Raw genomic sequence first — 24,778 nt, forward strand, 5'->3', positions numbered from 1 at the left:
GTTTGAGCCCCGCGTGGGGCTCCGCACTGACCGTGCAGAACCTACTTGAGATTCTCTCTCTCTCTCCCTCTCTCTCTGCCCCTCCGCTCATGCTTTCTCTCTCTCTCAAAATAAATAAATAAACTTAAAAAAAAAAGAGTATTTATGGTTCACCACTGTAGTTACCCATGTGTATGTCTCCCTCTGCTGCTAGTCTGTTAGCTCCTTGAGAAGGACCATGTTCTGTCATTTTAACGTACTTATATCCCTAGTACTCGCACCGATGCCTATCACTTAATAGTTGAACTGAAAAAAAGAAAGTTTAATTCAACTATGTGCACTGGATGGGTTGGAGGAGGAAACTTGGAGGCAGGGAGACCCGTGAGGGGATTATTACGACTTAGATGTGATGTAGTTAGAAGCCTAAAGCAGCACGATGACAGTGAGCACAGAAAGGGAGATGTGGTAAATGACACGTTTGTTGAATTGAGTATTAAGTGGGACTTACGTTTAGCTTCTGGTATGTTAGGACCCACAGAATATTGGAATTGATTATAATAAGGATTTGTTTAAGCTGCAGCTCATAATCACTTGAAACTCAGCTCGGCAGATAAGGACATCTGAACGCCATGAAGTGTGTGACTTTCTCAAGTTATGTCCCCAAGATCCTGCCCTGGTTTTTTTTTTTTTTTTTTTTTTTAATTTTTTTTTTTTAACGTTTATTTATTTTTGAGACAGAGAGAGACAGAGCATGAACGGGGGAGGGTCACAGAGAGAGGGAGACACAGAATCTGAAACAGGCTCCAGGCTCCGAGCCATCAGCCCAGAGCCCGACGCGGGGCTCGAACTCACGGACTGCGAGATCGTGACCTGGCTGAAGTCGGACGCTTAACCGACTGAGCCACCCAGGCGCCCCCCTGCCCTGGTTTTTAAGAAAAATGAGTTTTATTGTGGGAAGAATACTTACCATGAGATCTACCCTCTTAACAAAATCTTAAGTGTACTTATGGTATTGTTTACTAGGTACGGTGTTGTACGGCAGGGCTCTAGAACTTAGTTCATCTTGTTTAACTGAAACTTTATGCCTCTTGACAAGTAACTCCCATTTCTCTCTCTACTCACCTCACCTTTTTTTTTTTTTTTTTAAAAGAAGTGTTTATCCATTTTTGAGACAGAAAGTGTGAGTGGGGAAGGGCAGGGGAGGCAGAGCTTCCAAAGCGGGCTCTGTGCTGAGATCTTGCACGGAGATCTGCGTAGAGATCTTGATGTGGGGCTCAGACTTACAAACCATGAGATCATGACCGAAGTCATGACGCTCAACCAACTGAGCCACCCAGGTACCCGTTTTTGTTTTCGTTTTTTTAAAGATTTTATTTTTTTAAGTAATCCCCACACCCAGCATGGGGCTTGAACTCACAACCCCGAGCTCAAGAGTCACATGCTCCACCCACTAAGCCAGCCAGGTGTCCCCTCACCTTGGTTTCTGTAACTCAAGCTTTACTCTTTGAAAGGACCCTCTCCCATGACCCATGCTAGACAGTGACCCCCTATTCTTTGAGTAAGATTATCCTAGGGCAAAAGCTGGGGATTTGAGCAGACATTTTCAGAACTTATGACGCTTGTCTGCACTGTCCCACTAGGTAGCCACTGAGTTACGTATGGTTATTTAAATGTAAGTTAAAATTAAATAAAATTTAGTATCTAATTCGTCAGTTACACTAACCACATTTTAAGTGCTCAGTAGCCACAGATGTAAATATTAGTCAGCAGTACAGACATAAACTTGGAGAACTTGTCCATCATTGCATTCTGTGGGACAGCGGCATGCTAGAGAACATGCTTGCTGTTCAGATATCGGGAAAAGTCAGACATGGACTTTATCTTTGAAGTCCTGCTCGGGGTAGGAGGGTGAGCCAAAATGTAAACGAATGTAACAAAATGATCAGAGAGTAAACCGGTGTGGGAGCACAGAAGAGTCATTAACTCTGCCTGTGGTAGCAGGGAACATGTTAGAGAAGATGTGTGTGAGCTGAACTGAAGAATGACCAGGACAGAGTACGGAGTATCTCGGTCTTTTCTGTTTCCTCTCTTGAGCCTGCATATCCCATGAAACTGTGAACTAAAATATGTGAGGTGGGCAGTTTTGTTCTGCTTTGATATGGTCTTCCTGCATTTCTCTGGGTGAGGGGGTGTTTTTGGCAAAATATTTCTGGTTTTGCTGGACTCTCTAGAGACCTGGAGAATAGTTGGAAAAGCTTAAGTGAAGTCAGTGTTCAAAGTTAAAGAGGTTTAGGTAAAGAAAAAACATTTGGGGTCAAGACCACAGAAATTTCAGCATTCACTCATTGATGTGGTCGCTTGCTAAGCCTTGGGCTAAGGTGCTGGGAGAACAAAGACAAGTAGGGTGTTGTAGAAAGGGCTCACAGTCCAGAGAAGAAACGTCAGGGCATCAGGCTATAAAGTGTGATGTGCGCTGGGACTGAAGTGTGTTTGACTACAGTTTGAGTTTGAAAGAAAGAGTGATCGAGGGTAACACTGCGATCGAACATTCCTGAGTGCCCACTCTGTGCAGGTACTGTGTGTTACAGTAAAGGTCAAAGAAAGCCATGACAGCTGGTAGGAGTGTAATTGGTAAACGCCACGGAAAACCGGCCGGCAGTGTCTGCTACGGCTGATGCCCTACAGCCCAGTATACTGTTCCTCTGCTCCCTGGAAGTAGGCATTTCCCAACAGAAATGCGTATATATCTGTTCACTGAAAGACATGCTAGAAAGTTCACAGAAGCACTGTTCCTGATAGAGACTACTCAGATACCTCTCGACAGCTAAATACTTTGCAGCAGTGAGAATTGGTGACGCATAAGTGCACACAGCAATACAGGTGAATCTCCCAAACAAGTGAAAGAAGCCAAACAGAGAAGCGTCCGTACTCTAGGGTTCCCTTCACATAATTTACAAAAATCCATGAAACTATGCTGTTAGAAATGAGAGTAGCGGTTACCCTTGGGGGAGGCATGGTGACTAGCGGGGCTTTGGAGGTGCTGGCCACCTTCTGTTTCCTTGTCTGAATCCTGGTTTCCTGGGTGTGTTCAGATCGTGAAAGCCGGTCAAGCTGTATGCTTATGAACGCCTTTTTGCACATATACGTTAGTAATACCTTTAGAACTTTTAAGAAGCGCTACAGGAATGTGAACAAAGAGATGAATTCTGGCTGAGGGCTCGGGAGAAGACCTGATAGAAAGAGAGATGGTCATTGACTGAGCCTTGAGATGTTTGGGGGTGGTGAGGTGGGAGGAGAGAGGGGAGGCAGCATTTCAGGGGGAGGAAACTGCTCAGGTGAGGGCAGTGAACCATCTGGAGAAGGCAAACTAAACCTGTTTGGCTAGAGCATCTCGTACAAGTAAAGAAGGGGCCAGAGAAGCAGGTTAGAGCCAGACTGGGAAAGGCCTCAAGCACCAAAGTAAGGGATTTGGACCTGATTTTTTAGGAAGCCTTTGGAGGTCTTTTAAACCCCAGGAGTGACCTTGTCATGGTTATAGGGGGCTTAGTGAGGTGAGTAATTATAGCTTTATCCTCTGTGCTTCAGTGAGCTGAAGTTGTCTCATTCATAATTATTAATTCAGAGCCTGTCCTGAATGAAAAAAATCATCTGTTTCATGGCGCTGCTTTCACTGCTTGTCTCCTCATGCACGACGCTTTTCCTTCTTTTTTCCTTCTACCTGCCAAAAAACAAAACAAAAAACCAGTATACGGCATTACCTTCTAGTATCTCTGGCACATCTCTTAAGAGGGCCGTCAGTCAGTGTCCTTTTCGTTACAGGCAGGAAGAGAGGCGGAGGCGGTCCTTCCAGGATTACACTGGGCAGAAGATCACCCTCGAGGCTGTCCTGAACACCACCTGCAAGAAGTGTGGCTGTAAAGGTAAGGTGAAGCCTCTGCCGTGCCAGTCCTCCTCTCCTTGTGATGGCCCCTTACTGGATGCGGGAGGCCGCCTGGTTTGCGTGTGGCTCACCCTGCTTTTTAGTCTGGCGATGGCCTCACCTGCCCCTGCTGTTATTCCTACTAGACTCTCACCAGAGTTCCTGCTCTTCCTGTTTCGTTTTCGGAATGCTGGCCCCGCTGAATACTATACTGTCACCCCGCTCCCCCTCTTCACGGCTGATGCCCTGTCCAGGCAAGGTCCCCATGTGCTACACCAGGAGGGGGGAGAGTGTTGGATTATGGTGAGCACCGTAAAGTTTTACCTCCAAGGACCATTATTATTCTGCAGAAACGAAGTGACTTGGAAATATTTTCCTCAGGGATCCAAGTCAAACCCTATCTTGCTCCCCTCTTTATCTCTTTAACTTCAGAGTTGCAAATACAGTACCCTTTGAGTAATAAAGAACACAGGCTGGCCTCTTCCTTGAAGCTGCCTCCTCAGGTTTCTTCTAGTCTTACTCGGGTGTTAAAGAGCTCACTCAGCCTGACTTCCCTCTCCGGAGCTATCATGAGAGGGACTGCCAGCGTCTCATTTCAGAGTGACCTCAATTTGTCACCCCATCTCCCTTGCCTTCCTTTTACCCTTCTCTCTTGAATTTTCTATAGCAGATTTGTGCCCCGATTGTTGTGGTGGGGTTTAAGCCCCTACTTACCATTAATGTAGAGGGAGGAAGGGAAAAATGACATTGAAAGACTACCTCCTCAGGGGAATTGTGGGAACAGTCCAGATATTTGGAAAACTTAATGCTGTATTCCCCTTGAAGGCACCATCCAGCTTCTGGATTCAGAGTTGCAAAGTAGTTGACACAGAGCTTTTTGATGATCTCATGGGATCATCTGTGCCCCCGAAACAGGGTCTGTAGCAAGCTTGGACAAAACCAGCTCCGTGGCAGCTGTTAAAGGGCCCCCTGACAGCACATTAGGCTCCCTAATGTAGGAGCCTAAGGTGGGGTTCTCTTACCTTCGGCTTGCGTCCTCCAGGTGTTACGTGGGGCAGAGAATATAACACGCGGAATTGGGCCCAGTCAGCAGAGACCCAAGGTGGTCGGTCTTGGTGCAGCCAGAAGAGCACAGCGCAGGGAGGCAGGAACCGGGGGTAACTTTTAGCTCCGCTGCTGTCTTTGTGACGTTGAGCTACTTCTCTACCCTGGGCCTTTATATCCTCTGCACATGCGGTGTTGGATTTGATGAGCTCTAAGGCCCTTGCCAGACCTGACCGTCTGGATGTGGAGTGCCCCCAGGCGACTGCCTGTCTCAGTGTGTTAGCTCGGAGGCGAATGCCACCTTCCTGCCGGCTGCCTGAGAGCTGTCTTCCTGTAGGGCTTGGCCTGCCACTCAGCTCCCTCTGCTAAGCATTCTCTCTGGAGCAGCCTTTGGATGTCAGGAGTAAGTTCCAAATAGATCTTCAAAAATAAGCCCCATTGCTAGTGGAAGGAAGCACAGACCTGCTTCCTCATCTCCTTTGCCACGTCCACAGGAGTGCCAGTCGTTCCCCCGGCTCTAGGACCAGATGCTGGCCTGACTCTGGCTGCGTGAGCGATGCCATCTTGAGGTGCCAGAAAATCTGCTCTGAACCCAGCAGCCGCTCTGAGCGAACTCAGTCATACCTCCTGGACCAGCTAGCCCCTTTCAGGAGCCTCTGGGGAAGGTCCACATGCTGAGCGGAGAGGCTGCTTCTCCCCTCCTTACCTCTTCTGCCTCTCCTCTGCAGGCCACTTTGCAAAGGATTGTTTTATGCAACCAGGAGGGACCAAATATTCTCTGATACCAGATGAGGAAGAGGAGAAGGAAGAGGCAAAGTCAGCAGAGTTTGAGAAGCCTGACCCCACGAGGAATTCTTCTAGAAAAAGAAAGAAGGTGAGTGCTGTCTTTCATTTTATTTACCATACATTTTTGAGTTGTAAAATGAAAATGTACCTTCTGCAGAAATTTTAGAAATCCCGAAAAACATAAAGAATATTATGATCTCCTGTAATCTTTTTGCTGGGTAATGATAAATAGATAGCTACATCTACATTTGAACACAGAATGATGGTCGTACTCAGTCTAGTTTATATTCTACTTTTTTCATTATACTTATCAAAATCATTTTCTTGTATTTTTAAGTGTTCTTCAAAAACTTGATTTGAGAGCCACATATGGTGCTCTACCCTATGTCTGTATGATGGCTTATTTAATAATTTTTCTATGGTTGGATATTTTATTACTTCTAACCTAAACCTTTGGCCACATCTCTTAATGTTTTCTTTGGATGAATTCCTAAATAAGATTACTGAGTTAAGGCCTTGAGGCTCTTGATACATTGTATCACATTGTCTTTCCAGATCCTACTTAACCTTTCAGTGGTAGGTAAGAGGTCCTGTCTCACTGAGTTCTGTCTCCCATGTACTACTTACCACAGAACAATTCATAAAACAGACACTATTGTGGTGCAGGAAGAACCAGTTCATTTGTCGCATGCCACACAGAGAGGGAACGAAAAAAAACTATGCTGTAATTTGGTCAGGAAATAGTTGTTCTCATATTGTTTAATAACTTTCTAATTGTGGCCAGTTATTGGGTTTTGGTTTGGGTTTTGGTTTTTCACAGCTTCAGCAAGCTTTTGTGGAGTGGTCCTTTTGTTCCAGGTAATACAACCCTAGGAATACAAAAACTGCCCTCAGTGGCATTACTTACAAATTAGGTATTACTTCCTTTTTGTAGGTGAGGAAAAGGTCTATTGTACCATTGTTAAGAGTTAGTCAAGTGTATGAATAATATAATTCACTGACCTGCATATTTTCTCCATGGGTGATCACATCCCTCCTAAGACTTTAACTGCCTTGATGACTCCCGCATCCCTAACTACTATCCCATGGGTACCTCAAACTTGGGCTCGGAGTCCATCAGACCCAGGTTTGAGGCCCTCTGTGCTGCATACCACCTGTGTGGCTTTGGGCTAACTTCACTTCCTTAATTTTCAACGTAGGATTTTTGTGCTCCTTGATGACAGTGTTCTTTGCAAACGGATGCCCCAGCTCTCCAAAATAGATAGATAGCACTGACAGGTGCTCAATTAATGTTGGCTGTCATGACTAACATTCTTCTTCGGCCCTCCTCCCTACACACGCGCTCACACACACACACACACACACACACACACACGACCCACCACTATAGAAACAACTCAAATCCCTTATTTCTGTCCTTCCATCTTGTATTACTTTTTTTTTTTTAATTTTTTTTTAACGTTTTTATTTATTTTTGAGACAGAGAGAGACAGAGCATGAATGGGGGAGAGTCAGAGAGAGAGGGAGACTCAGAATCTGAAACAGGCTCCAGGCTCTGAGCTGTCAGCACAGAGCCCGACGCGGGGCTCGAACCCACGAACTGCAAGATCGTGACCTGAGCCGAAGTCGGACGCTCAGCCAACTGAGCCACCCGGGCGCCCCTTGTATTACTTGTTTTAATGACAGCAGTAACCTGCCAAAAAGAAACCACCGTGTCATTTAATTTCCTCTCCTTTCCATCCCACATCTAGTCAGTCACCAAGTCCTGTCGGTGGCACCTTCCAAATATTCAGTTCTCCTTCTTTCTCCCGCCGCCTCTGCCACATGCGCATTCCCTCCCGGCTCTCACAGCCTAGGGAGATTTTATTTGCCCTTCGCCTCTTAGTTCCAAGTTCCCAGGCTTAGGTCTAGACATCTGATTTTTTTTTAAGCGTCTCCTTATTTCCCTCACTGCTTGATTCTTTTCATTATTATGCTTTTTTGCCCTGTGCTTTCACTCTCAATAATGGGGTGCTCCAAGGTTGTCTTGTTACTCCCTCTTCTATTCTCTACCTCCTCCCTGGGTAATCTCACCCCATCCTGTGGTTTTGAATCCTATTTATATGCTAATAATCCCCAATTAAGTATTTGTATCCTTATTTTTGTCTAGATCTGTAATTCTGTCCCTGACTTTTTCTTTGGAACTTCACATTTGGAAATCCAGCTGTCTGGGGCCATCTGGGCAGCTCAGTCAATTAAACGTAGACTCTTAATTTCAGCTCAGGTCATGATCTCATGGTTCATGGGTCCGAGCCCCGCATCAGGCTCTGTGCTGACAGCGGATCCTGCTTGGGATTCTCTCTCTCCATCTCCCTCTGCCCCTCTCCTACCCTCTTCCTCTTTCTCTCAGAATAAATACACTTAAAAAAAAATTTAACTGCCCACTTAACATCTCCATCTAATTGTCAGGTTTGCATCAGGCTTAACATACCCCAAAACTCTTTTTTTATTTATTTGGGGGGTGGGGCACAAGTGAGCAAGGGGCAGAGAGAGAGAGACAGTCCCACAAGGGGCAGAGAAAAAGAGAGAGAGAAGCCGGGCTCACCCAAAGCAGGGCTCAAGCTCATCCAAAACAGGGCTCATACTCACCCGAAGTGGGGCTCGTGCTCACCTGATGTGGGACTCCAACTCAGGAACCGTGAGATTGTGACCTGAGTCGAAGACAGGTGCTTAACGACTGAGCCGCCCAGGCGCCCCACCCCAAAACTCTTGTATTTTCTACCCAGAACTGCTCTTTCCACATTCTGCCCTATCTCCGTGAATAGATCACCACTCACCGAGTTCCTCAAGGCAAAATCTGCAGCCTTTGGATTTGGTGTTAATGTTGTTTTCTTTAAATTGTGGTAAAATATCCATTACATAAATTTTACCATCTTCACCATTTAAAAAACTTTTTTTTTTTTTTGAGTTTTATTAAGTAATCTCTACACCCAGTGTGGGGCTCGAACTCAGGACCCCGAGATCAAGAGTGACATGCTCTTGCCACTTTGCCAGCCAGGCGCCCACCGCCTTAGCCATGTTTAAGCGTACAGTTCTTTGGCATTAAGTGCAGATGGTTGTCCTCACCGGCACCCGTCTCCAGAACCATTCATTTTGCACAGCTGAGACTCTGTACCCATTAAACACTAACTCCTCATTCTCCCCACCCGGCACCTGGGAACCACCGTCCTGTTGTCAACTGAGAAGAGGGGCAAAACTGAAAAAGAGCAAAATCCTTTATTTGGGGTCTCAGAATTGCAATCTGGGGAGCACAGATTTTGGAATAACCAGAGAAGTGTCCCACTCATCTAGGGAAAGCAGGGTTTTTTATGAGAGAGATGGAAATGGGGTAATTACATGATTTAGGTAAAGAAGAAAAGAAAAGAAAGACCCAGCTAGTTTGGGGTTGACCGCTTGAGCCACTTCTGATGACTCTCTTATTGATTATTTGACTTGCGCTATCAAATGAAACTGGCCCTGGTATGTATTAATTAACTTTACTGTCCTCATATGATCCAAATACCAGTTGCCGTGTTGAAATTTTATGAGCAACCGCCTGTAAGACAATTGACATTCTGTCCCAGTTCGAGCATTCGTCAGTTTGGGAAGGAAAAAAGAGCTTCAAAATGGAGTCTCTTATGTCCAGAAACGTCATACAATTCCATAGCACTTTCTGTCCCTAAGAATTAGACTACCGTAGGTGCCTCAGGTAAGTGCAATAACACAGTACCTGTCTTTTTGTGACTGGCTTATTTGACTTAATAAATTTTCCTGAGGGGTCATCCATGTTATAGCATGGGTCACTTTCCTTACATTTTAAGACTGAATAATGTTTCATCGTGTATATATACTACATTTTGTTTATCTATTCATTTTGTTACTGACTTTGGGTTGCTTCTACTGTTTGGCTATTGTGAATAATGCTGCTATGAACATAGTTGTACGGATATTTCTTCAAGGCCTGCTTTCAGTTCCTTTGCGTATATACCCAGAATTGGAGTTGCAGGATTAGTGGGTAATTCTGTTTAGATTGTTTTTTTGTTTTTTGGTTTTTTTTTTTAAGGAACCACCGTACGGTTTTTCACAGTGACTGTATCATTTCACATTCCTACCGGTAGTGCACAAGGGTTCCATCAGGGTGTAGCATTTGGTGATTGTCATTTAGGTAAAAGTAGATGATGGTGTTGTTCAGTTCAGTTCTTCTGTGTCTTTTCTCATTTTTTTCTCATTTTTAAAAAACTTCCAAGAGAGGGTTGTTAAGATATCCAATCAGACCATGTGTCTTCCTACTTAAAATCCTTCAGTGATTTTCCACTGTACTTAAAATCCAAACCGCCTCCTTGAAAGCAAACTGTCTAACCCCACAGCTACTGCTTTTAGCAGGCAGTGAATTATATCTAGCTAAAGCATTGTTTCGTCTCTTGATGTATTTTTATTTTGAGAGAGAATGTGCACGAGCAGGGGAAGGGCAGAGAGAAGGAGACAGAATCCCAAGCAGACTCTGCACCACCAGCCCAGAACCAGATGTGGGGCTGGATCTCACGACCCCGTAAGATCATGACCTGAGCTGAAATCAAGAGTCAAGATGCTTAACTGACGGAGCCACCCAGATGCCCCTATGTATTTATTTTTATAGTTCCCTTCTACTTACAGCAAGGGTTGCAGGCTTTCTATTTATAGTTATTGTTATAAAGTTTCCCTTTTAAGTAAAACTTTTTTGTTGTTGTTTTTAAAGTAAAACTTCTTAAAGTAAAAAGAAAAGTAATAAAATTTTAAAATTTTAAGTAAAAAATTAGCAGTTTGTAAACACATGGAATAAAAATTGTGGTCATATTGTAGGAGTGACTGGCACTTGGAAAACACTGATTTAGAACTGTGGAGATATTTTTCTGTTCGGTACTGTTCTCCTGTGAACCAAAGAAATAGAAACTTACAAAAGCCCCTGCTTGCAGCACTGTCTTCTCGGAGCCTCTGCAGACCTTCAGCACTGCCACATTTAGCCTTGCTCCCTCACAGAGGCAACCCCAGACCCATCCTGTCTGCAGTATTGCTGATTTTTTAACGCAGGGCTTGGCCTTACATACCTTTGTTTTTCATGCTAGTGTTTCCAGAGCCTTCTTCACAGAGGTCTGAGGACTTGATTTAAAGAGGGAAAGAGGCGGGGGGGGGGGGGGGGGGCGCCTGGGTGGCTAAGTTGGTTAAGCATCCGACTTCAGTTCAAGTCATGATCTCACAGTCCATGAGTTCGAGCCCCGCGTCGGGCTCTGTGCTGACAGCTCAGAGCCTGGAGCCTGCTTCAGATTCTGTGTCTCCCTCTCTCTCTGCCCCTCCCCTGCTCATGCTCTGTCTCTGTCTCAAAAATAAATAAGAAAAAAATTTATAAAAAGAGGGAAAAGGGAAGTTTCCACTATTTTATAACATTATTCTTAATGTTGTAATAAGAATATTACGTGTACAGATAAGAATATGAAATGCACAACAAAAGAAAAGAAAGGCAACCCATAACCACACTCCTTTGCCAGAATTTATATTTAAAAAAATTTTTTTTAAGTTTATTTATTTTGAGAGAAAGTTGTGCATGCATGAGCGGGGGAGGGTCCGAGAGAGGGGGAGAGAATCCCAAGCAGGCTCCACGCTACCAGCACAGAGCCCGACGTGGGGCTCGACCTCACAAATCATGAGGTCGAAATCGAGAGTCAGTCGCTCAGTGGACCGAGCCACCCAGGCACCCCCAGAATATGTATTATTGTGGCAACACTGCTTCTGTTTTCAGATGCCTGTTTTACCTGCATGTAATAAACATGTATGTAGTTTTGTTTCCTGCTCTTTTTACTTTGCCACAAGTATCTTTCCATTTGTGTCACATGGTCTCATGATGCTCGTTTGCAGTGCTATACAATATCAGGTGAATGTGGAGGGATTTGTGGAGGTAGTAGAGTGGCACTTTAGAACCTGGGCTATGAGACAGATTGCCCAGTTTCCAATCTTAGCTTAGCCACGTTCTCACTGTGGAACGTAGACTAATTACTACTAACCTTCTCTGAACACTGTTTGTTTTTAATGTTTATTTTTGAGAGAGAGAGAGAGCACGAGCAAGGGAGAGGCAGAGAGAGACGGAGACACAGAATATGAAGCAGACTCCAGGCTCTGGGCTGTCAGCACAGAGCTGGAGGCAGGGCTTGAACTCACAAGCTGTGAGTTCATGACCTGATCGATCCAAAGTCCATGCTTAACCGACTGAGCCACCCATGTGCCCCGCTATGGGAATAATAAGCATCTCCTTCATAAGGTTGTTAGGATGAGGTAATGCATGTAAAACTCTGAGCACAGAGGGCGGCATACAGCACAGCCCAGTGCATGTCAGCCATGAGTAGCTGGTGCTTCAAAATAGAGGCTTTGTGGTCAGAGACTAGGTTCAAGTAGACTAGGTTCAGGGAGTTTGTTACATTTTCTGGATGTCAATCCCTGATTAGATACAGGACTTCTTACAAATACTTCTTTCATTATCTGAATTGCATTTTCATTCTATTGATAGTGTCCTGTTTTTATTCCGTGTTTACATTTAAAAAAAAACTCGTGGTGAAAACACACTTAAAACTTCCCATGTTAGTCACTTTTAAGTGTATGGTTTTTTGTGACAGTGTTAAGTACATTCACATGATTTTGTGTGTGTTTATTTTGAGAGAGAAAGAGGGGCAGAGAGGGGCAGAGAGAGAGGGAGAGAGAATCTCAAGCAGGTGCGGAGTAAAATCTCACGAACTGAACCAGGCGATCATGACCTGAGCCAAAATCAGAGTTGGACGCTTAACTGACTGAGCTACCCAGGCACCCTGTGATTATGTTTTGATGCACAAAAATTTTTATCTTGATGAAGCCCAGCATACGTATTTTTTCCTTTCGTGTCACGTGCTTTTGGTGTCACACTCAAGAAACCACTGTCAAAGCCAGTGTTACGAAGCTTTTCTTCTCCGTTTTCTTCTAAGAGTTTTATAGTTTTAACTCATACATTTATTTAGGTCTTTGATCCATCTTGAGGGTTTTTTGGTATATGGTGTGGCTCCAAATTCATTTTTTTTTTTTTTTTGCATGTTTATCTCCAATTTTCCCAGCACCAGTTTTTGAAAAGACTATCCTTTCCCCATTGATTTATCTTGGCATCATCGTTGAAAATCATTTAACTGTATATGTGAGGGTTTATTTAGTTCTGGCTCTCTACACTATTCCATGGGTCTGTATGTCTGTCTTTAGGCTAGTGCCACATGATTTTCATTACTCTAACTTTGTAGTAAGTTTTGGAATCAGGATAGGTCAGTCCCCCAACTTGGTTCTTCCTTTTCAAGATTATTTTGACTATTTTTGATCGCTTGAGATTCCATATGAACATTAGGACGGATTTTTTTATTTCTACGAAAAATGTTACTGGGATTTTGATAGGGTTGCATCAGATCTGTGGATCGCTTTGTGTAGTATTGACATCTTAACCATGTTAAGTCTCCCGATCCATGAACATGGGTGTTTTTCCATTTATTTGTGGTGTTCTTAATTTCTTTCAGCAGCATTTTGTACTTTTCAGGTTATAGGTCTTTTTGCCTCCTTGGTTAACTTTATTCTTTTTGATGCTATTGTCAGTGAAAATGTTTTCTTAATTTCCATTTTGGATTGCTCATTGTTAGTGTATAGAAATGCAACCGATTTTTGGGTGTTGATTTTGTATTTCTGCAACTTTGCTGAATTCATTATTAGTTCTAAGAGTTGTTTCATGGAATCTTTAGGATTTTCTGCATTTAAGAACATGTGTACAAACAGGCCATTTAACTTCTTTAATAGAGCTTGATATTTGACTGCAATTCTACTTCTGTGTTCCAAGGATTGTTCTTTGTCTTTTAACCTTTTAGTGTGTAAATGATATTGTCAGATTCCTAAAGTGGTTCTGTGGCTGTTTCACTTCTGTGGGTCTTTGGTTAAATTGTTTTGCATTGCTTAATACATCTGGTACAATTAGTTTTTGCTCTGTTTCTTTCTTTTTTTTTTTTTTTTTTAATTTACATCCAAATTAGTTAGCATATAGTGCAACAATGATTTCAGGAGTAGACTCCCTAGTGCCCCTTACCCATTTAGCCCATCCCCCCTCCCACAACCCCTCCAGCAACCCTCAGTTTGTTCTCCATATTTATGAGTCTCTTTTGTTTGGTCCCCCTCCCTGTTTTTATATTATTTTTGTTTCCCTTCCCTTACGTTCATCTTAAAGTCCTCATATGAGTGAAATCATATGATTTTTGTCTTTTTCTGACTGACGAATTTCACTTAGCCTAATACCCTCCAGTTCCATCCACATAGTTGCCAATGGCAACATTTCATTCTTTTTGATTGCCGAGCAGTACTCCATCGTATATATATACCATATCTTCTTTATCCACTCATTCATCAATGGACATTCGGGCTCTTTCCATACTTTGGCTACTGTCGATAGTGCTGCTATAAACACGGGGGTGCACGTGTCCCTTCGAAACAGCACACCTGTATCCCGTGGATAAATGCCTAGTAGTGCAATTGTTGGGTCGTAGGGTAGTTAGTTCTATTTTTAGTTTTTTTGAGGAACCTCCATACTGGTTTCCAGAGTGGCTGCACCAGCCTGCGTTCCCAAGTTTTTGCTTCGTTTCTGAAGCTGCTTCGAAATGTGTATTTCATTTCATGAAACACAGCTATTAAGGATCAGCTAGGTGTGAGGCTCTTTATGACCTGCTCAGCCAACCCATTATCCTACCCTCCACCTCACTTAGTAGAGGAATGGTCTGATGAACAATGACAGTAATAATCATCATATCTCGCTACTTTTTCAAGTACCTTTGTGTATTTGAACTTCTAACTTCATCAAGTCATTTTTGATTAAAAAGTGCTCTAGAGAATTGAAACTGTGAAAACTCCCCCCACCCGTTTCTACGAAGATCTCATCTAGTGTTGTCTTTTCACCTCCTTGTTAATCTCTTCATTATCTTTTTTTTTTTTTTTAATTTTTTTTTTCAACGTTTATTTATTTTTTTGGGACAGAGAGAGACAGAGCATGAACGGGGGAGGGGCAGAGAGAGAGGGAGACACAGAATCGGAAACAGGCTCCAGGCTCTGAGCCATCAGCCCAGAGCCTGACGCGGGGCTCGAACTCACGGACCGTGAGATCGTGACCTGGCTGAAGTCGGACGCTTAACCGACTGCGCCACCCAGGCGCCCCACTCTTCATTATCTTTTATGCTTTGTATTTCTTTAGGGCTGACAGTTTATAAAATATCCTCATGTTTTTTATTTTGTTTTATCCTTATCACTCCTGTGAAGTGGCCAGAGTAGGTACTACGGTTCCATTTTACATGGAAAATGGAGAGGAAGAGAAGCTGTCTCCCCTAAAGCACACGGCTACCAGAGATGGACCTACAGTAAGAACCAGGCCCTTGGATTGCACACCCTGTGTTCTTTTTTATATCCTGCACGTCAACCACTAATTCAGTTAGCGCTCTCTTTATTTACTCAGCAAATACGTATTGAGTGCCTTATACATGTCATTGTATGTTGCTAGGAGCTCGACTTATCAGGACTCGTAAGGTCACTTTTTTGCTAGTTTTGCTCTGTCACCAGCTACCCCTTAGCAACCATTTGACGTTACCTATTGATCTGTTTTCTCATGTGGATCTATTTCTTTCTGTTCACAAGCATAAATCAAGATTCTAGGCCTCCTGTCTGTTTCCTTTTACCTTCTAGATCTTTTTTTTTTTAATACTTTTAAAAATGTCCTTAAGTAATCTCTAAAACCAACGTGGGGTTCCAACTCACAACCCCAAGATTGGACGTCACAAGCGCCAGCCAGGCTCCCCTACCCTCCAAACCTTTGATTCCAACAGGAGATTGACTTTCCTTACCAGCAAACACTTCTACTTGTGATGCAAGTTTTGGGGGTGTGACAGTGGCAGATTCAGATACCTGTCGCAGACTAGTTGGCTCTGGGAACCAAATGTGGGACCAGGTAGAGTCACCTGAAGGGAAATGCCTTTAGCAGTCCATGCTGCTGAATAAATTAGTGGGTAGCGGGAGTGCCTAGTGTGTGGAAGGCCTAGGCAGCGGGCAAGTCACATGATATAAAGGTTATACACGACAGCTACACCCAACGGCTAATAGCAGAAGGAGAAAGATAAGCACTCAAGGTATTTCTGGGGACGAAGGACAGGCACCCACTCCAAGGAGGGGTGGTTATCAGATCCCATAGAAATCCAGCAACAGGAAATGAAGTGTGGTTGGGCCACTCAGAACTGGAACCAGAAAGTCAGAAATAGGCTATTGGGTTCTCATCTCTGCTTTTTTTCTTTCTTCTTCTTCTTCTTTTTTTTTTTAATTATTTATTTATTTATTTTGAGGGAGGGAGGGAAGGAGAGAGTGAGAGAGAGAGTGCATAAGCAGGGGAGAGGCAGAGAGACAGGGAAGAGAAGAATCCCAAGCAGGTTCCATGCTGTCAGCATGGAGCCCTAAGCGGGGGTGCGGGGGGTTGACTCACCAACTGTGAGATCATGACCTGAGCCGAAATCAAGGGTTGGACACTTAACTGACAGAGCCACCCAGGCACCCCTCATCTCTGCTTCTTTACTAGACTACTTCATTGTCCCACGTCTTTTTTGCAATCTGGTGAAGAGAATGTCTAACGCAAAGCTTCTCAGACAGGAGAAGGTGCTAGGCATGTTGGGAAACCAGAAAGTGGTCCAGGATAAAGGAAGGATGTCACCTGTTCCACATAATGCCTGGCATATAATAGGCATACGCTAGCTACCTTTGAATAGATAGATCCATAATCTCTGCTCTCAGTAGCTCTGTAGGTCCCTTGACTCAGTGAGACCTGCCCTTAGTTTGGAGCAAAGACTGACTCCTGTTGCTGTGTCAGTAGGTAATAATGAAGGGAACAGGGACAGGAGTATGAGAGCTTCCCGGCCCGAAGGCCCCCACCTCGTTTTATCAAATATACACACACTGGGGGGCGCCTGGGTGTCTCAGTCGGTTAAGCGGCCGACTTCAGCTCAGGTCATGATCTCGCGGTGTGTGGGTTTGAGTCGGGCTCTGTGCTGGCAGCTCAGATCCTGGAGCCTGCTTCCGATTCTGTGTCTCCCTCCGCTGCTTGTTCTCTGTCTCTCTCTCAAATAATAAAAACATTAAAATACACACATACACACACTGAATGCACGCATTGTCCAAACATCTCGTATGCACTGGTTTAGTCCTATAAACCCATTCAGTACCATGACAATTTTCGTCCAAGTGTCTGAAAATTGTAAGTCATTTTTGTTGGGCATAATTAGAACAAGAGGAAACTGTGTGTTGAAAATGGAAATGGGATATGAAGTGGTTGGTAAAATAGGAATAGCGGTTTTTGTTGCAAAACCCTGGGTAATGTTTCCATGAACCGGTGGTCTGTATGTTGCTGGCTTCTTTCACTTAACTGTATGCCACCGTGGATCTTTCTGAATCAGTACGATATTATGAGACAGCATGTGCCTTGAGGTAAGGCTGCCCACTAATTATAGTGACATTTAACTATATTTGATCCCCAGAATATAATTTTCTTTTGATGTGGCTACCGCAATTACTCTCTGCTGTACTGTATCCAGGAGAACAGAAATAGCAATGTCATTCCTTGGCTGCAGTGCTGGCTTTGTCCTCTTGTCCAGAGAACTTCTGGTGCTCATCTGCGAGAGAGAGGTGGTTGCCAATCCTGGGCCCATTCAGATAGAGCACAGAGAGCTGTCTAGGGTGGTCTACTCAAAAACCTTGAGTGATTCATTCCCCTTCTATGGAATGAAGTCTGAGTTTGAGACTCTTCACAATCTGTCCAGCCTCCCAGCATCCTCTCTGACCAGTTCCTTCCCACACACAACTGTTCTTTAACCTCATTCATTAAAAGAGCTTCTGGGTGCCAAGCTCTGTTCTAGTCACTGCGGGGACAGTAGTGAACAAAACCGTAAGTCCCTGTCTTCACGGCACTTGCATTCCAACGGGGGTCACCGCCAATGAACTGGTAAGCAAACGCAGAGTAATACCAATATGCCAGGTAGTGCTAAGTGCTGTGGTGAAAAGCCTATTTGATTCTGAGAGAGAGGGAGTGCTGGAATGGGAGGATGGAGGAGAGGTGGCTCACCATCGCAGGCTGAGTGGTGAGGGCAGGCCTTTCTCAGAGCTTCATCAGAGTGGGTATTTGGAGGAAGAGGGGAGGCAGGCCCCTCCGATAAGTGGAAAGAGTATTTCAGCCAGTACAGTAGCCGGATGCTGGGGATGAGCTGGCATGTTTAAAGAACAGTAAGGAAGCCAGAGTAGCCAGGGTGAAGCGAGGGAGAAGAGAGGAAGTTTGGGGAGCCGGGTCATGGGGGGCCTCATAGGAGAGCGTGAGGACTGCAGCTGTCCTAGTAGAGGGAGGCGGGTGTCGTCAGAGCTCTGCCTGGAGACACGACGTGATCTGGCTTGCCGTTGAGGAGAGTCATCCTGGCTGCTGTGTGGGGACTGGGCAGCGAGCTCGTTCGTCAGCAGACAGTATTCACAGTCCCCGTGAGAGGCGGTGGGGGTGGTGAGCAGGGAGTCGAGGTGGGGATGTATTTTGAAGGCAGAGTTGACAGAATTTGTTGACGGATTGGATGTGAGGTAGGGAAGAGACCAGTTGAAGAGCGCTCTAGAGGTTTTGGACTGAGTAACTGGAAGATTCGAGTTGAGAGGAGAAGGAATGCAGAAGTAAGTAGGGGAGTGGGGAGCAGTCGGGGTTTGGTTTGAGTTGCTACATACGACGGTGGGGAGGAAAGCTGGAGGGGGTGGCGTGAGGGCAGGGTGCGGCGGTAGTGACCCCGGCCAGGTACCCACGCGGACCCACCCACGGTAGGCGGTTGCATGTGTAGTTTGGAGTTCAGAGGAGAGGCCCAGGTAAGAGAGATAAATGTGGGAGTCGGCGCATACAGACGGTGTTTACGTTCATGTGTGAGATCACCTGGAGAATAAATCTAGGAAGGGGGCAGGTCTTTGAACACTGGAGTGTCCCAACTTTTAGGGGTTATGGAGGTGAGGACGAACTAGCAAAGGAGACTGAAAAGGAACAGCCAGCGAAGTTAGCGGACAAGTAAGAGAATGCGGTGGAAGTTAGTGAGGAGTATGTTCCAAGGAAGATGGAGTGTGTCAGATGCATCTGGCAGGTCAAGTAAATGAGGACCGTGGATTTGGCCACGTGGAGGTCGTTGGTAACCCGGACAAGAGCTGTTTCAGTGGAGTGCCAGGATGACAGTGTGGTTAAAGTTGTTCAGGAGGTTTTTGTTTTGTTTTTGTTTTTTTTAGAGAGAGCATGAGCAAGTGGGGGAGGGGCAGAGGCGGGGAGAGAGAATCCCAAGTAGGCTCCGTGCTGAGCCCCAACTTGAGGCTGGATCTCACGACCGTGAGATAATTAACCTGAGCCGAAATCAAGAGTCGGATGCCCATCTGACTGAGCCACCCAGGTGCCCCAGGAGACTTTTGTTTTTTTTGTTTTTTTTAACTTTATTTATTTGTTTTGAAAGAGACAGAGCATGTGAGCAGAGGAAGGGCAGAGAGAGAGAGAAAGAGAGAGAAAACCCCTGCTGTGGCAGTGCAGCGCCCAATATGGACCTCAATCCCAGAAATTGTGAGACCTGAGCCAAAATCAAGAGTTGGATGTTTAACCCACTCAGCTGCTCAAGTACCCCTCCCCCCAGGTTTTGTGGTTTTTTTTTTTTTTTCCATGGGACTATTATAGCATATTTGTTTATTGGTGGGAATGAGCCAGTAAAGAGGGGGAAATTGATCCAGGAGAGAGGACAATTCCTGGATCGATGACTTTGAGTAGAAGAGAAAGGATGGAATCCAGTGCATAGTAAATAGCTACACAGGAGGTGATCTGTCACCCCCTGAAAGATCTTCCAAGCATTTGCCTTCATCCCGTCTCCCCCCCCCACTTTCCTTCTTCCATCAGCACCACCACCAGCACCATTCGACCTGCCAAAACCATATTCATGCTTCGGAAGCATAACACATTACATATTATCTCTCATGAAGCCAGCCTCAGATTCCTCAGACACGATCGATTTTTCCCTTGTGTGTTAATGGCATGTTTTTTGTGCTTAACATTACCACCATGGACTCCCTGGTATCTCCATTAGTTTTTATCTTTGATAATTTGTTTCTTGAAGGCTCATGATCCCTGATTTCCGACCTCACTCGACTATCCTATTTTAAGAGACAAATTAATTAATGGATATTCCTGGCTCTCAGAAGGCACTCAATAAATGTCGGATGAGTTATTCTGATTTGACGAGGTTGGCTCAGGTTTGGAGGAATGGTGCCAAGTTCCACTACTCAGTGAAATAGTAGGTACTGTGCCTGAATTCTATTAAAAATTGGTGTGTTCTCCTTATCTCTTAAGCAACACTGTATGCCCCTGTGGCTCCCTAAAGTGCTTTGTAGGTAAAGTTAAATAAATATTTATGAGTTGATTGATAAACCTTTTTCTTCTGGTCTTACCCTTTCCAAGCTATGGTAAACTGGTGCATTATAGGTAAATTCTATCAAGGAATTACACTCTATCTTAGTTCCCGAAAGTTCACCCCAGTGAACTTCTCAGTTTGAGAACTAATCATTTCTCAAGAATAATTCTTAAGAATAAATAAGAATAAATGCTCACTTGATTGATTTTGGGCCAAAAATCAGTGCCTTTGGTTGGCAGGTACTAAGTTAGGTGCTGCCTTTAATGCAGACAGGGCTAAAAAGAACATCTCCTCTGGGACCCAACTTGAGTCAAATCCATGTCCTACCATGTGGGCAAGTCCATCTCAGTCATCCCCTCTGAAGTTACCTTTTTCTTTCCTGAAAATATAGGGGCAATTATGCCCACTTAATAGATTTGTTATGAGGGGCACCTGGGTAGCTCAGTTAAGCGTCTGACTTTGGCTCAGGGCATGATCTCATGATTTATGAGTTCGAGCCCCGCGTTGGGCTCTGTGCTGACAGCTCAGAGCCTAGAGCCTGCTTTGGATTCTCTGTCTGCCCCTCTGTCTGCACTGCCCCTGCTCGTGCTCTGTCTCTCTGTCTCTCTCTCCAAAATAAACATTAAAAAAAAAAACAACAGATTTGTTGTGAAGGTCAGAGGGAGGTATGTGTACAAAGTGCCCAGCTCAGCATCTAGAGAATGAAGTGCTTATTAAAAGTTAGCTGCTGTTATTCCCCTTTCGCAGTTTTTGTTTTTGTTTTTTTTCTCCTCCTGGGCTGCTGCTAACCTGTTGCAGAACTACCGAGAAAATGGGTGGGCTCGCTGCTGTCACTGGATACTGGCTTTTCCTGGAGAGCAGTTCTGAGCAGTGGCTTCTTTCCCATGCACCTCCTGGCCTGTCTGCCAGGGACTCACATCCAGGGTCATTTTTTTTACCCTTTCTTTTCCGTTCCACTTGCCCCTTGAATGCAGTCAGGGCACCAGAAGCTGGTGTAGGCTCTGGCTGTGCATCTTCTCCCTAGTCCCAACTCCAGACCTTCGTCTTGCACCACCCCCGCTGAAGCGACCGACGCCACCTGCTGGAGGACTAGATTTTCTTTGGTCAGCTTACAAAAGAGCCTTCGCACCAAGAGTGAGGTCTAGAAGGCCATTCCCCTCCCCGCCCACCCCACCCCACCCCGCCTCCTTTCTAGGTAGAGTCCACATCGCACACGGCCTGTGACTTTTCTCTTTCCTCCTCCTGAGCTTACATTTTTGAGAGCAAGCACAGTGGACATCACGCCCACTGTGAGTTACAAAGTACACTGTTCTTGTCGCTTGGGCCTCGGTCACCTTGTGGTGATGCTCTTACTTGCAGCCTTCCCATCTGCACGGTGGGGGTGGGGATTCCTGAAGTCTGACCTTACCGGATTACTGTTGTAGCGGGACGGGTGCAGAAAGCTCGATAAACTAAAGTACTGTTTGGATGTAAAACGCTACTGCTCCCCTTCCTCACATATTTATCCACGCCGTGCCAGGCTTGGAGGGACAGGTGCCAGACTCGCTCCGCCAGGACCCTGCCCTACCTCAGGGGCAGAACGCAGTGAGGCTCCCCGGGCCCCGTACCCCGCGACTGGTCTCCATGAGCCTGTCAGCGGAAGGTGCAGCACCGTGCATCTGCTGGCTCTCCGCTCCCCCAGCCGCGGTCCCTACAGCTTGGTGATGTGGCCGGGGCGGCTTTGTTCCCGTGTCCCTACTCCACTGGAGACTTCAAGAAACAGTTTTGGTCTACTCTTCTCTCAAAACTTTGGCGCACCTGCCAGAGATGCCTGACTAGACTGTCAGAACATTCCGGGAGTTCTCGGAAATGAGAGAACAGTACTTGTAGCTACCGCTGAGCGCCTACCACGTATCAGGCGTTTTGTGCCTGGTAACTAGTGCTTGTCTTGTTTAATCCGCATAGCTTCTTTAACAAAAGAAAAAACCGAGGTTCCAAAAAGTTAAGTCTCTCGTCCCAAGTGACATAGCTAGTAAGCGGCAGCTGGAATTTGAACTTCACTCTGTCTGATTCCGAAATCGTTGCACTGGCCACCATACCACGAGGCCTGCCATTGCTGTATGGGAGGAGAGGCCGTGCGCCACACAGGAAAACTTTCCACACAGGAAAACTTGCCAGTTGTCTCATGCGCGTGCGGGTTCCAGCCCTGCCCATGTGGTCTGGGGCAAGTGGCTCTCAACCTCTTGAGCCGCGGATACTGTCTCATCACATCTTCACCACAGTCATGTGACACAGGTGTTGTTCCCAGCTCCACGTCACATTTGAGGAGAGTAGGTCTCGTGAGATAAAATGGCTCGCGCTGAGTTGCAGAGCAGTGATCGTAAGTGGCAAAGCCAGAACTCGAATCTGGGTCTGACACCTGGTCCGGTGTTCCGCCCATCATTTCTCACAGCGGCTCCTAAGACCTGGCGTATCACTCACGCACTCGACAGCCCTCGGGATGCCGGCCGGGAACCCGTAGAGGGAGCAGGAGCCGTGCCTCTTCAGCCCCGTCTCTTTCTTACCCCTAATATCCCCTTCTTAGAAACCTCCCTGAGGCAATACAGACGTTGGAAATTCAAGGAAAAAGCTACGCACTGCTTAAAAACCGCTTGAAGCCCCGCACGGAAGTCTAGAAATCTGCCTCCCATCCTTTGAGTCTGTGCTGTTCCTTTGGCGGCATGGTGTGGTGGTTGTAGTTTGGAGAAAGTTCTTTCTGGGCTCTTCCCCCTCGCAGTAAAATCTCACAGGGCCGTTGCGCAGGTTAGAGAGGACACACATCAAGGGCAGCAGCGGGAGCCTTTCTAACTGATGGCAGCTCTGCTCCCTGCATCAGGGTCTGTTGGAAACCAGCGCGGGACCCCCAGGTCCTGGAGCTCTCACTCTGATTCCGCGGGCCTCGGGCCCCTGGGGGCGCTGCCTCCAGCTACGCTAGATGACCTCTAAGGACTCCCTTCACCTGTGCTTTTTAAAAATAAAAGTAAGGACGCTCGTGTTTTGGTTTTTTGAATCTAACTGGACAGAGTTCTATGAAGTAAAAAGTAAAAGACTCCATCTTTTCCTCCATTCATTCATTCCTGAGGTCACTTGTCGCCAGTTTGTGTCCTTCCTGTTGTTCTGTGTATTTCACACACCTGTGTATTTTACACGCCTACAGGTATGTGTAAATACACACATTGTATGGTATGGTAAACACACTGGACTCTAGGACACATGCTGTAGCATGACTCGGCCCTGTCACTCGTTTGGGGTATCTTTTCTCGTTGATACTTGAAGGTTTAACGTACTCTTCTTAATGCTTTATAATATGTTAAATGGTCCCCTATCGATTATATGCCGCAAGACTTTCAAGCAAACGCACACATGCAACGCCGCTTTTTAAATTTTCTTTTCAGGAGAAGAAGAAAAAGAAACACAGAGACAGGAAGTCATCTGACTCGGACAGCTCAGACTCTGAGAGTGACACAGGCAAGAGGGCAAGGCACACCTCCAAGGACAGCAAGGCAGCGAAGAAGAAGAAGAAGAAGAAGAAGCACAAGAAGAAGCACAAGGAGTGAGAGCGGAGAGAGTAGGGGGGTGGCTGAGAGGAGGAGGAACCAGGAGCCCGGTGCCTTGAAGCCCTGGCTCCCGGAAAGACTCAGTAGTGAGAAAATGGCCTCCCACCCCGCTGGCTTCTCGCCCATGGGAGATGACTTCCCCTCATGCAGCAGGCAGGTTTGGGAGTTAGAAGTCAGAAGCATCTGCCCGAATGAGTTGTCGTCCACTTATCATTCCTGGTCCCTTTGCAAGTGACCCCTGCAGCTCGCCCGTTCGTTCACTCAACTTCCTTCATCCAGCAGGAGGTCCTATTACCCTCTCCAGCTGCCACTGCCAGAGCCAGATTCCTGCACAGGGGTCCAGGCTCCAGCCACAGGTACCGCTGTGGAGGCGAGTCTGGCTGTAGTTGGAGAACAGAGTGAGTGGCCCCTCCCCGTCGGGTCTGCCCTGGGCTGCTTGGTGAGCATCCAACACGGGGGCTGAGGGAGATCGGCGGGATGAGGGAGAACATGGTAAGAAGTGGTGCTCACTTTTTCCATTCCCCCTGACATGATTCAATCATGCTAGAAGTGACAGCCAGAAAACCATCGTCTGCAGTGACTGAGCTTGTGTGTGACATTCTGCCAGACCACTGAACCAGACAGCTCAAGCCAAGATCATTGCTTTACTTTGTATTCACTACCGTGTGAGTCCCTTGGTCCCACTTCAGGTCTCTGCTTCAATTCCTGGCACTAAACGGAAGTGTGTTTGGTTTTAAACTTACTGAAGGTTCTTATTGCCATAATCCCTCTTCCTGGGTAATTTACAGCCTTAAAAGTCACTGAGTCTGTATTAGTTGACAGAAAACCATTTAATATGTTACTTCAGACCTTGGAGAGAGGCCCAGCTGAGGTACAGAGCCAGAGGCACCAGCAGGTCACAGCCTTCTTAGGAGATCACTTACAAGCCCTCCCTTCTGTAATGATTAGATGACCTCTCC

The 24,778-nt window shown here is 45.8% G+C and overlaps 1 protein-coding gene across 5 annotated transcripts in view; it reads left to right on the forward strand.

Annotated features, from left to right (window-relative positions):
- Window positions 1-24,561, forward strand: part of ZCCHC17 (zinc finger CCHC-type containing 17) — a 63,557-nt gene extending 38,996 nt beyond the window's left edge. For 3 of the 5 annotated variants that reach the window (XM_086716287.1, XM_086716283.1, XM_086716285.1), the window contains 5 exons: window positions 3,799-3,899; window positions 5,671-5,816; window positions 23,658-23,815; window positions 24,102-24,217; window positions 24,367-24,561. In XM_086716287.1, coding sequence (XP_086572413.1) covers window positions 3,799-3,899; window positions 5,671-5,816; window positions 23,658-23,815; window positions 24,102-24,217; window positions 24,367-24,434 — 589 coding nt within the window. In that variant the 3' untranslated portion in view covers window positions 24,435-24,561. Of the gene's footprint in view, window positions 1-3,798; window positions 3,900-5,670; window positions 5,817-23,657; window positions 24,012-24,101; window positions 24,259-24,366 lie in introns of those variants that run through there. The other 2 variants (XM_086716284.1, XM_086716286.1) reach the window with 2 other exon arrangements.
- The last annotated feature ends 217 nt before the right edge of the window (window positions 24,562-24,778 follow it).

The sequence above is a fragment of the Puma concolor genome, chromosome C1, assembly GCF_028749965.1.
Source record: "Puma concolor isolate L17-30 chromosome C1, mPumCon1.1.hap2, whole genome shotgun sequence".
NCBI classification, from domain to species: domain Eukaryota; kingdom Metazoa; phylum Chordata; class Mammalia; order Carnivora; family Felidae; genus Puma; species Puma concolor.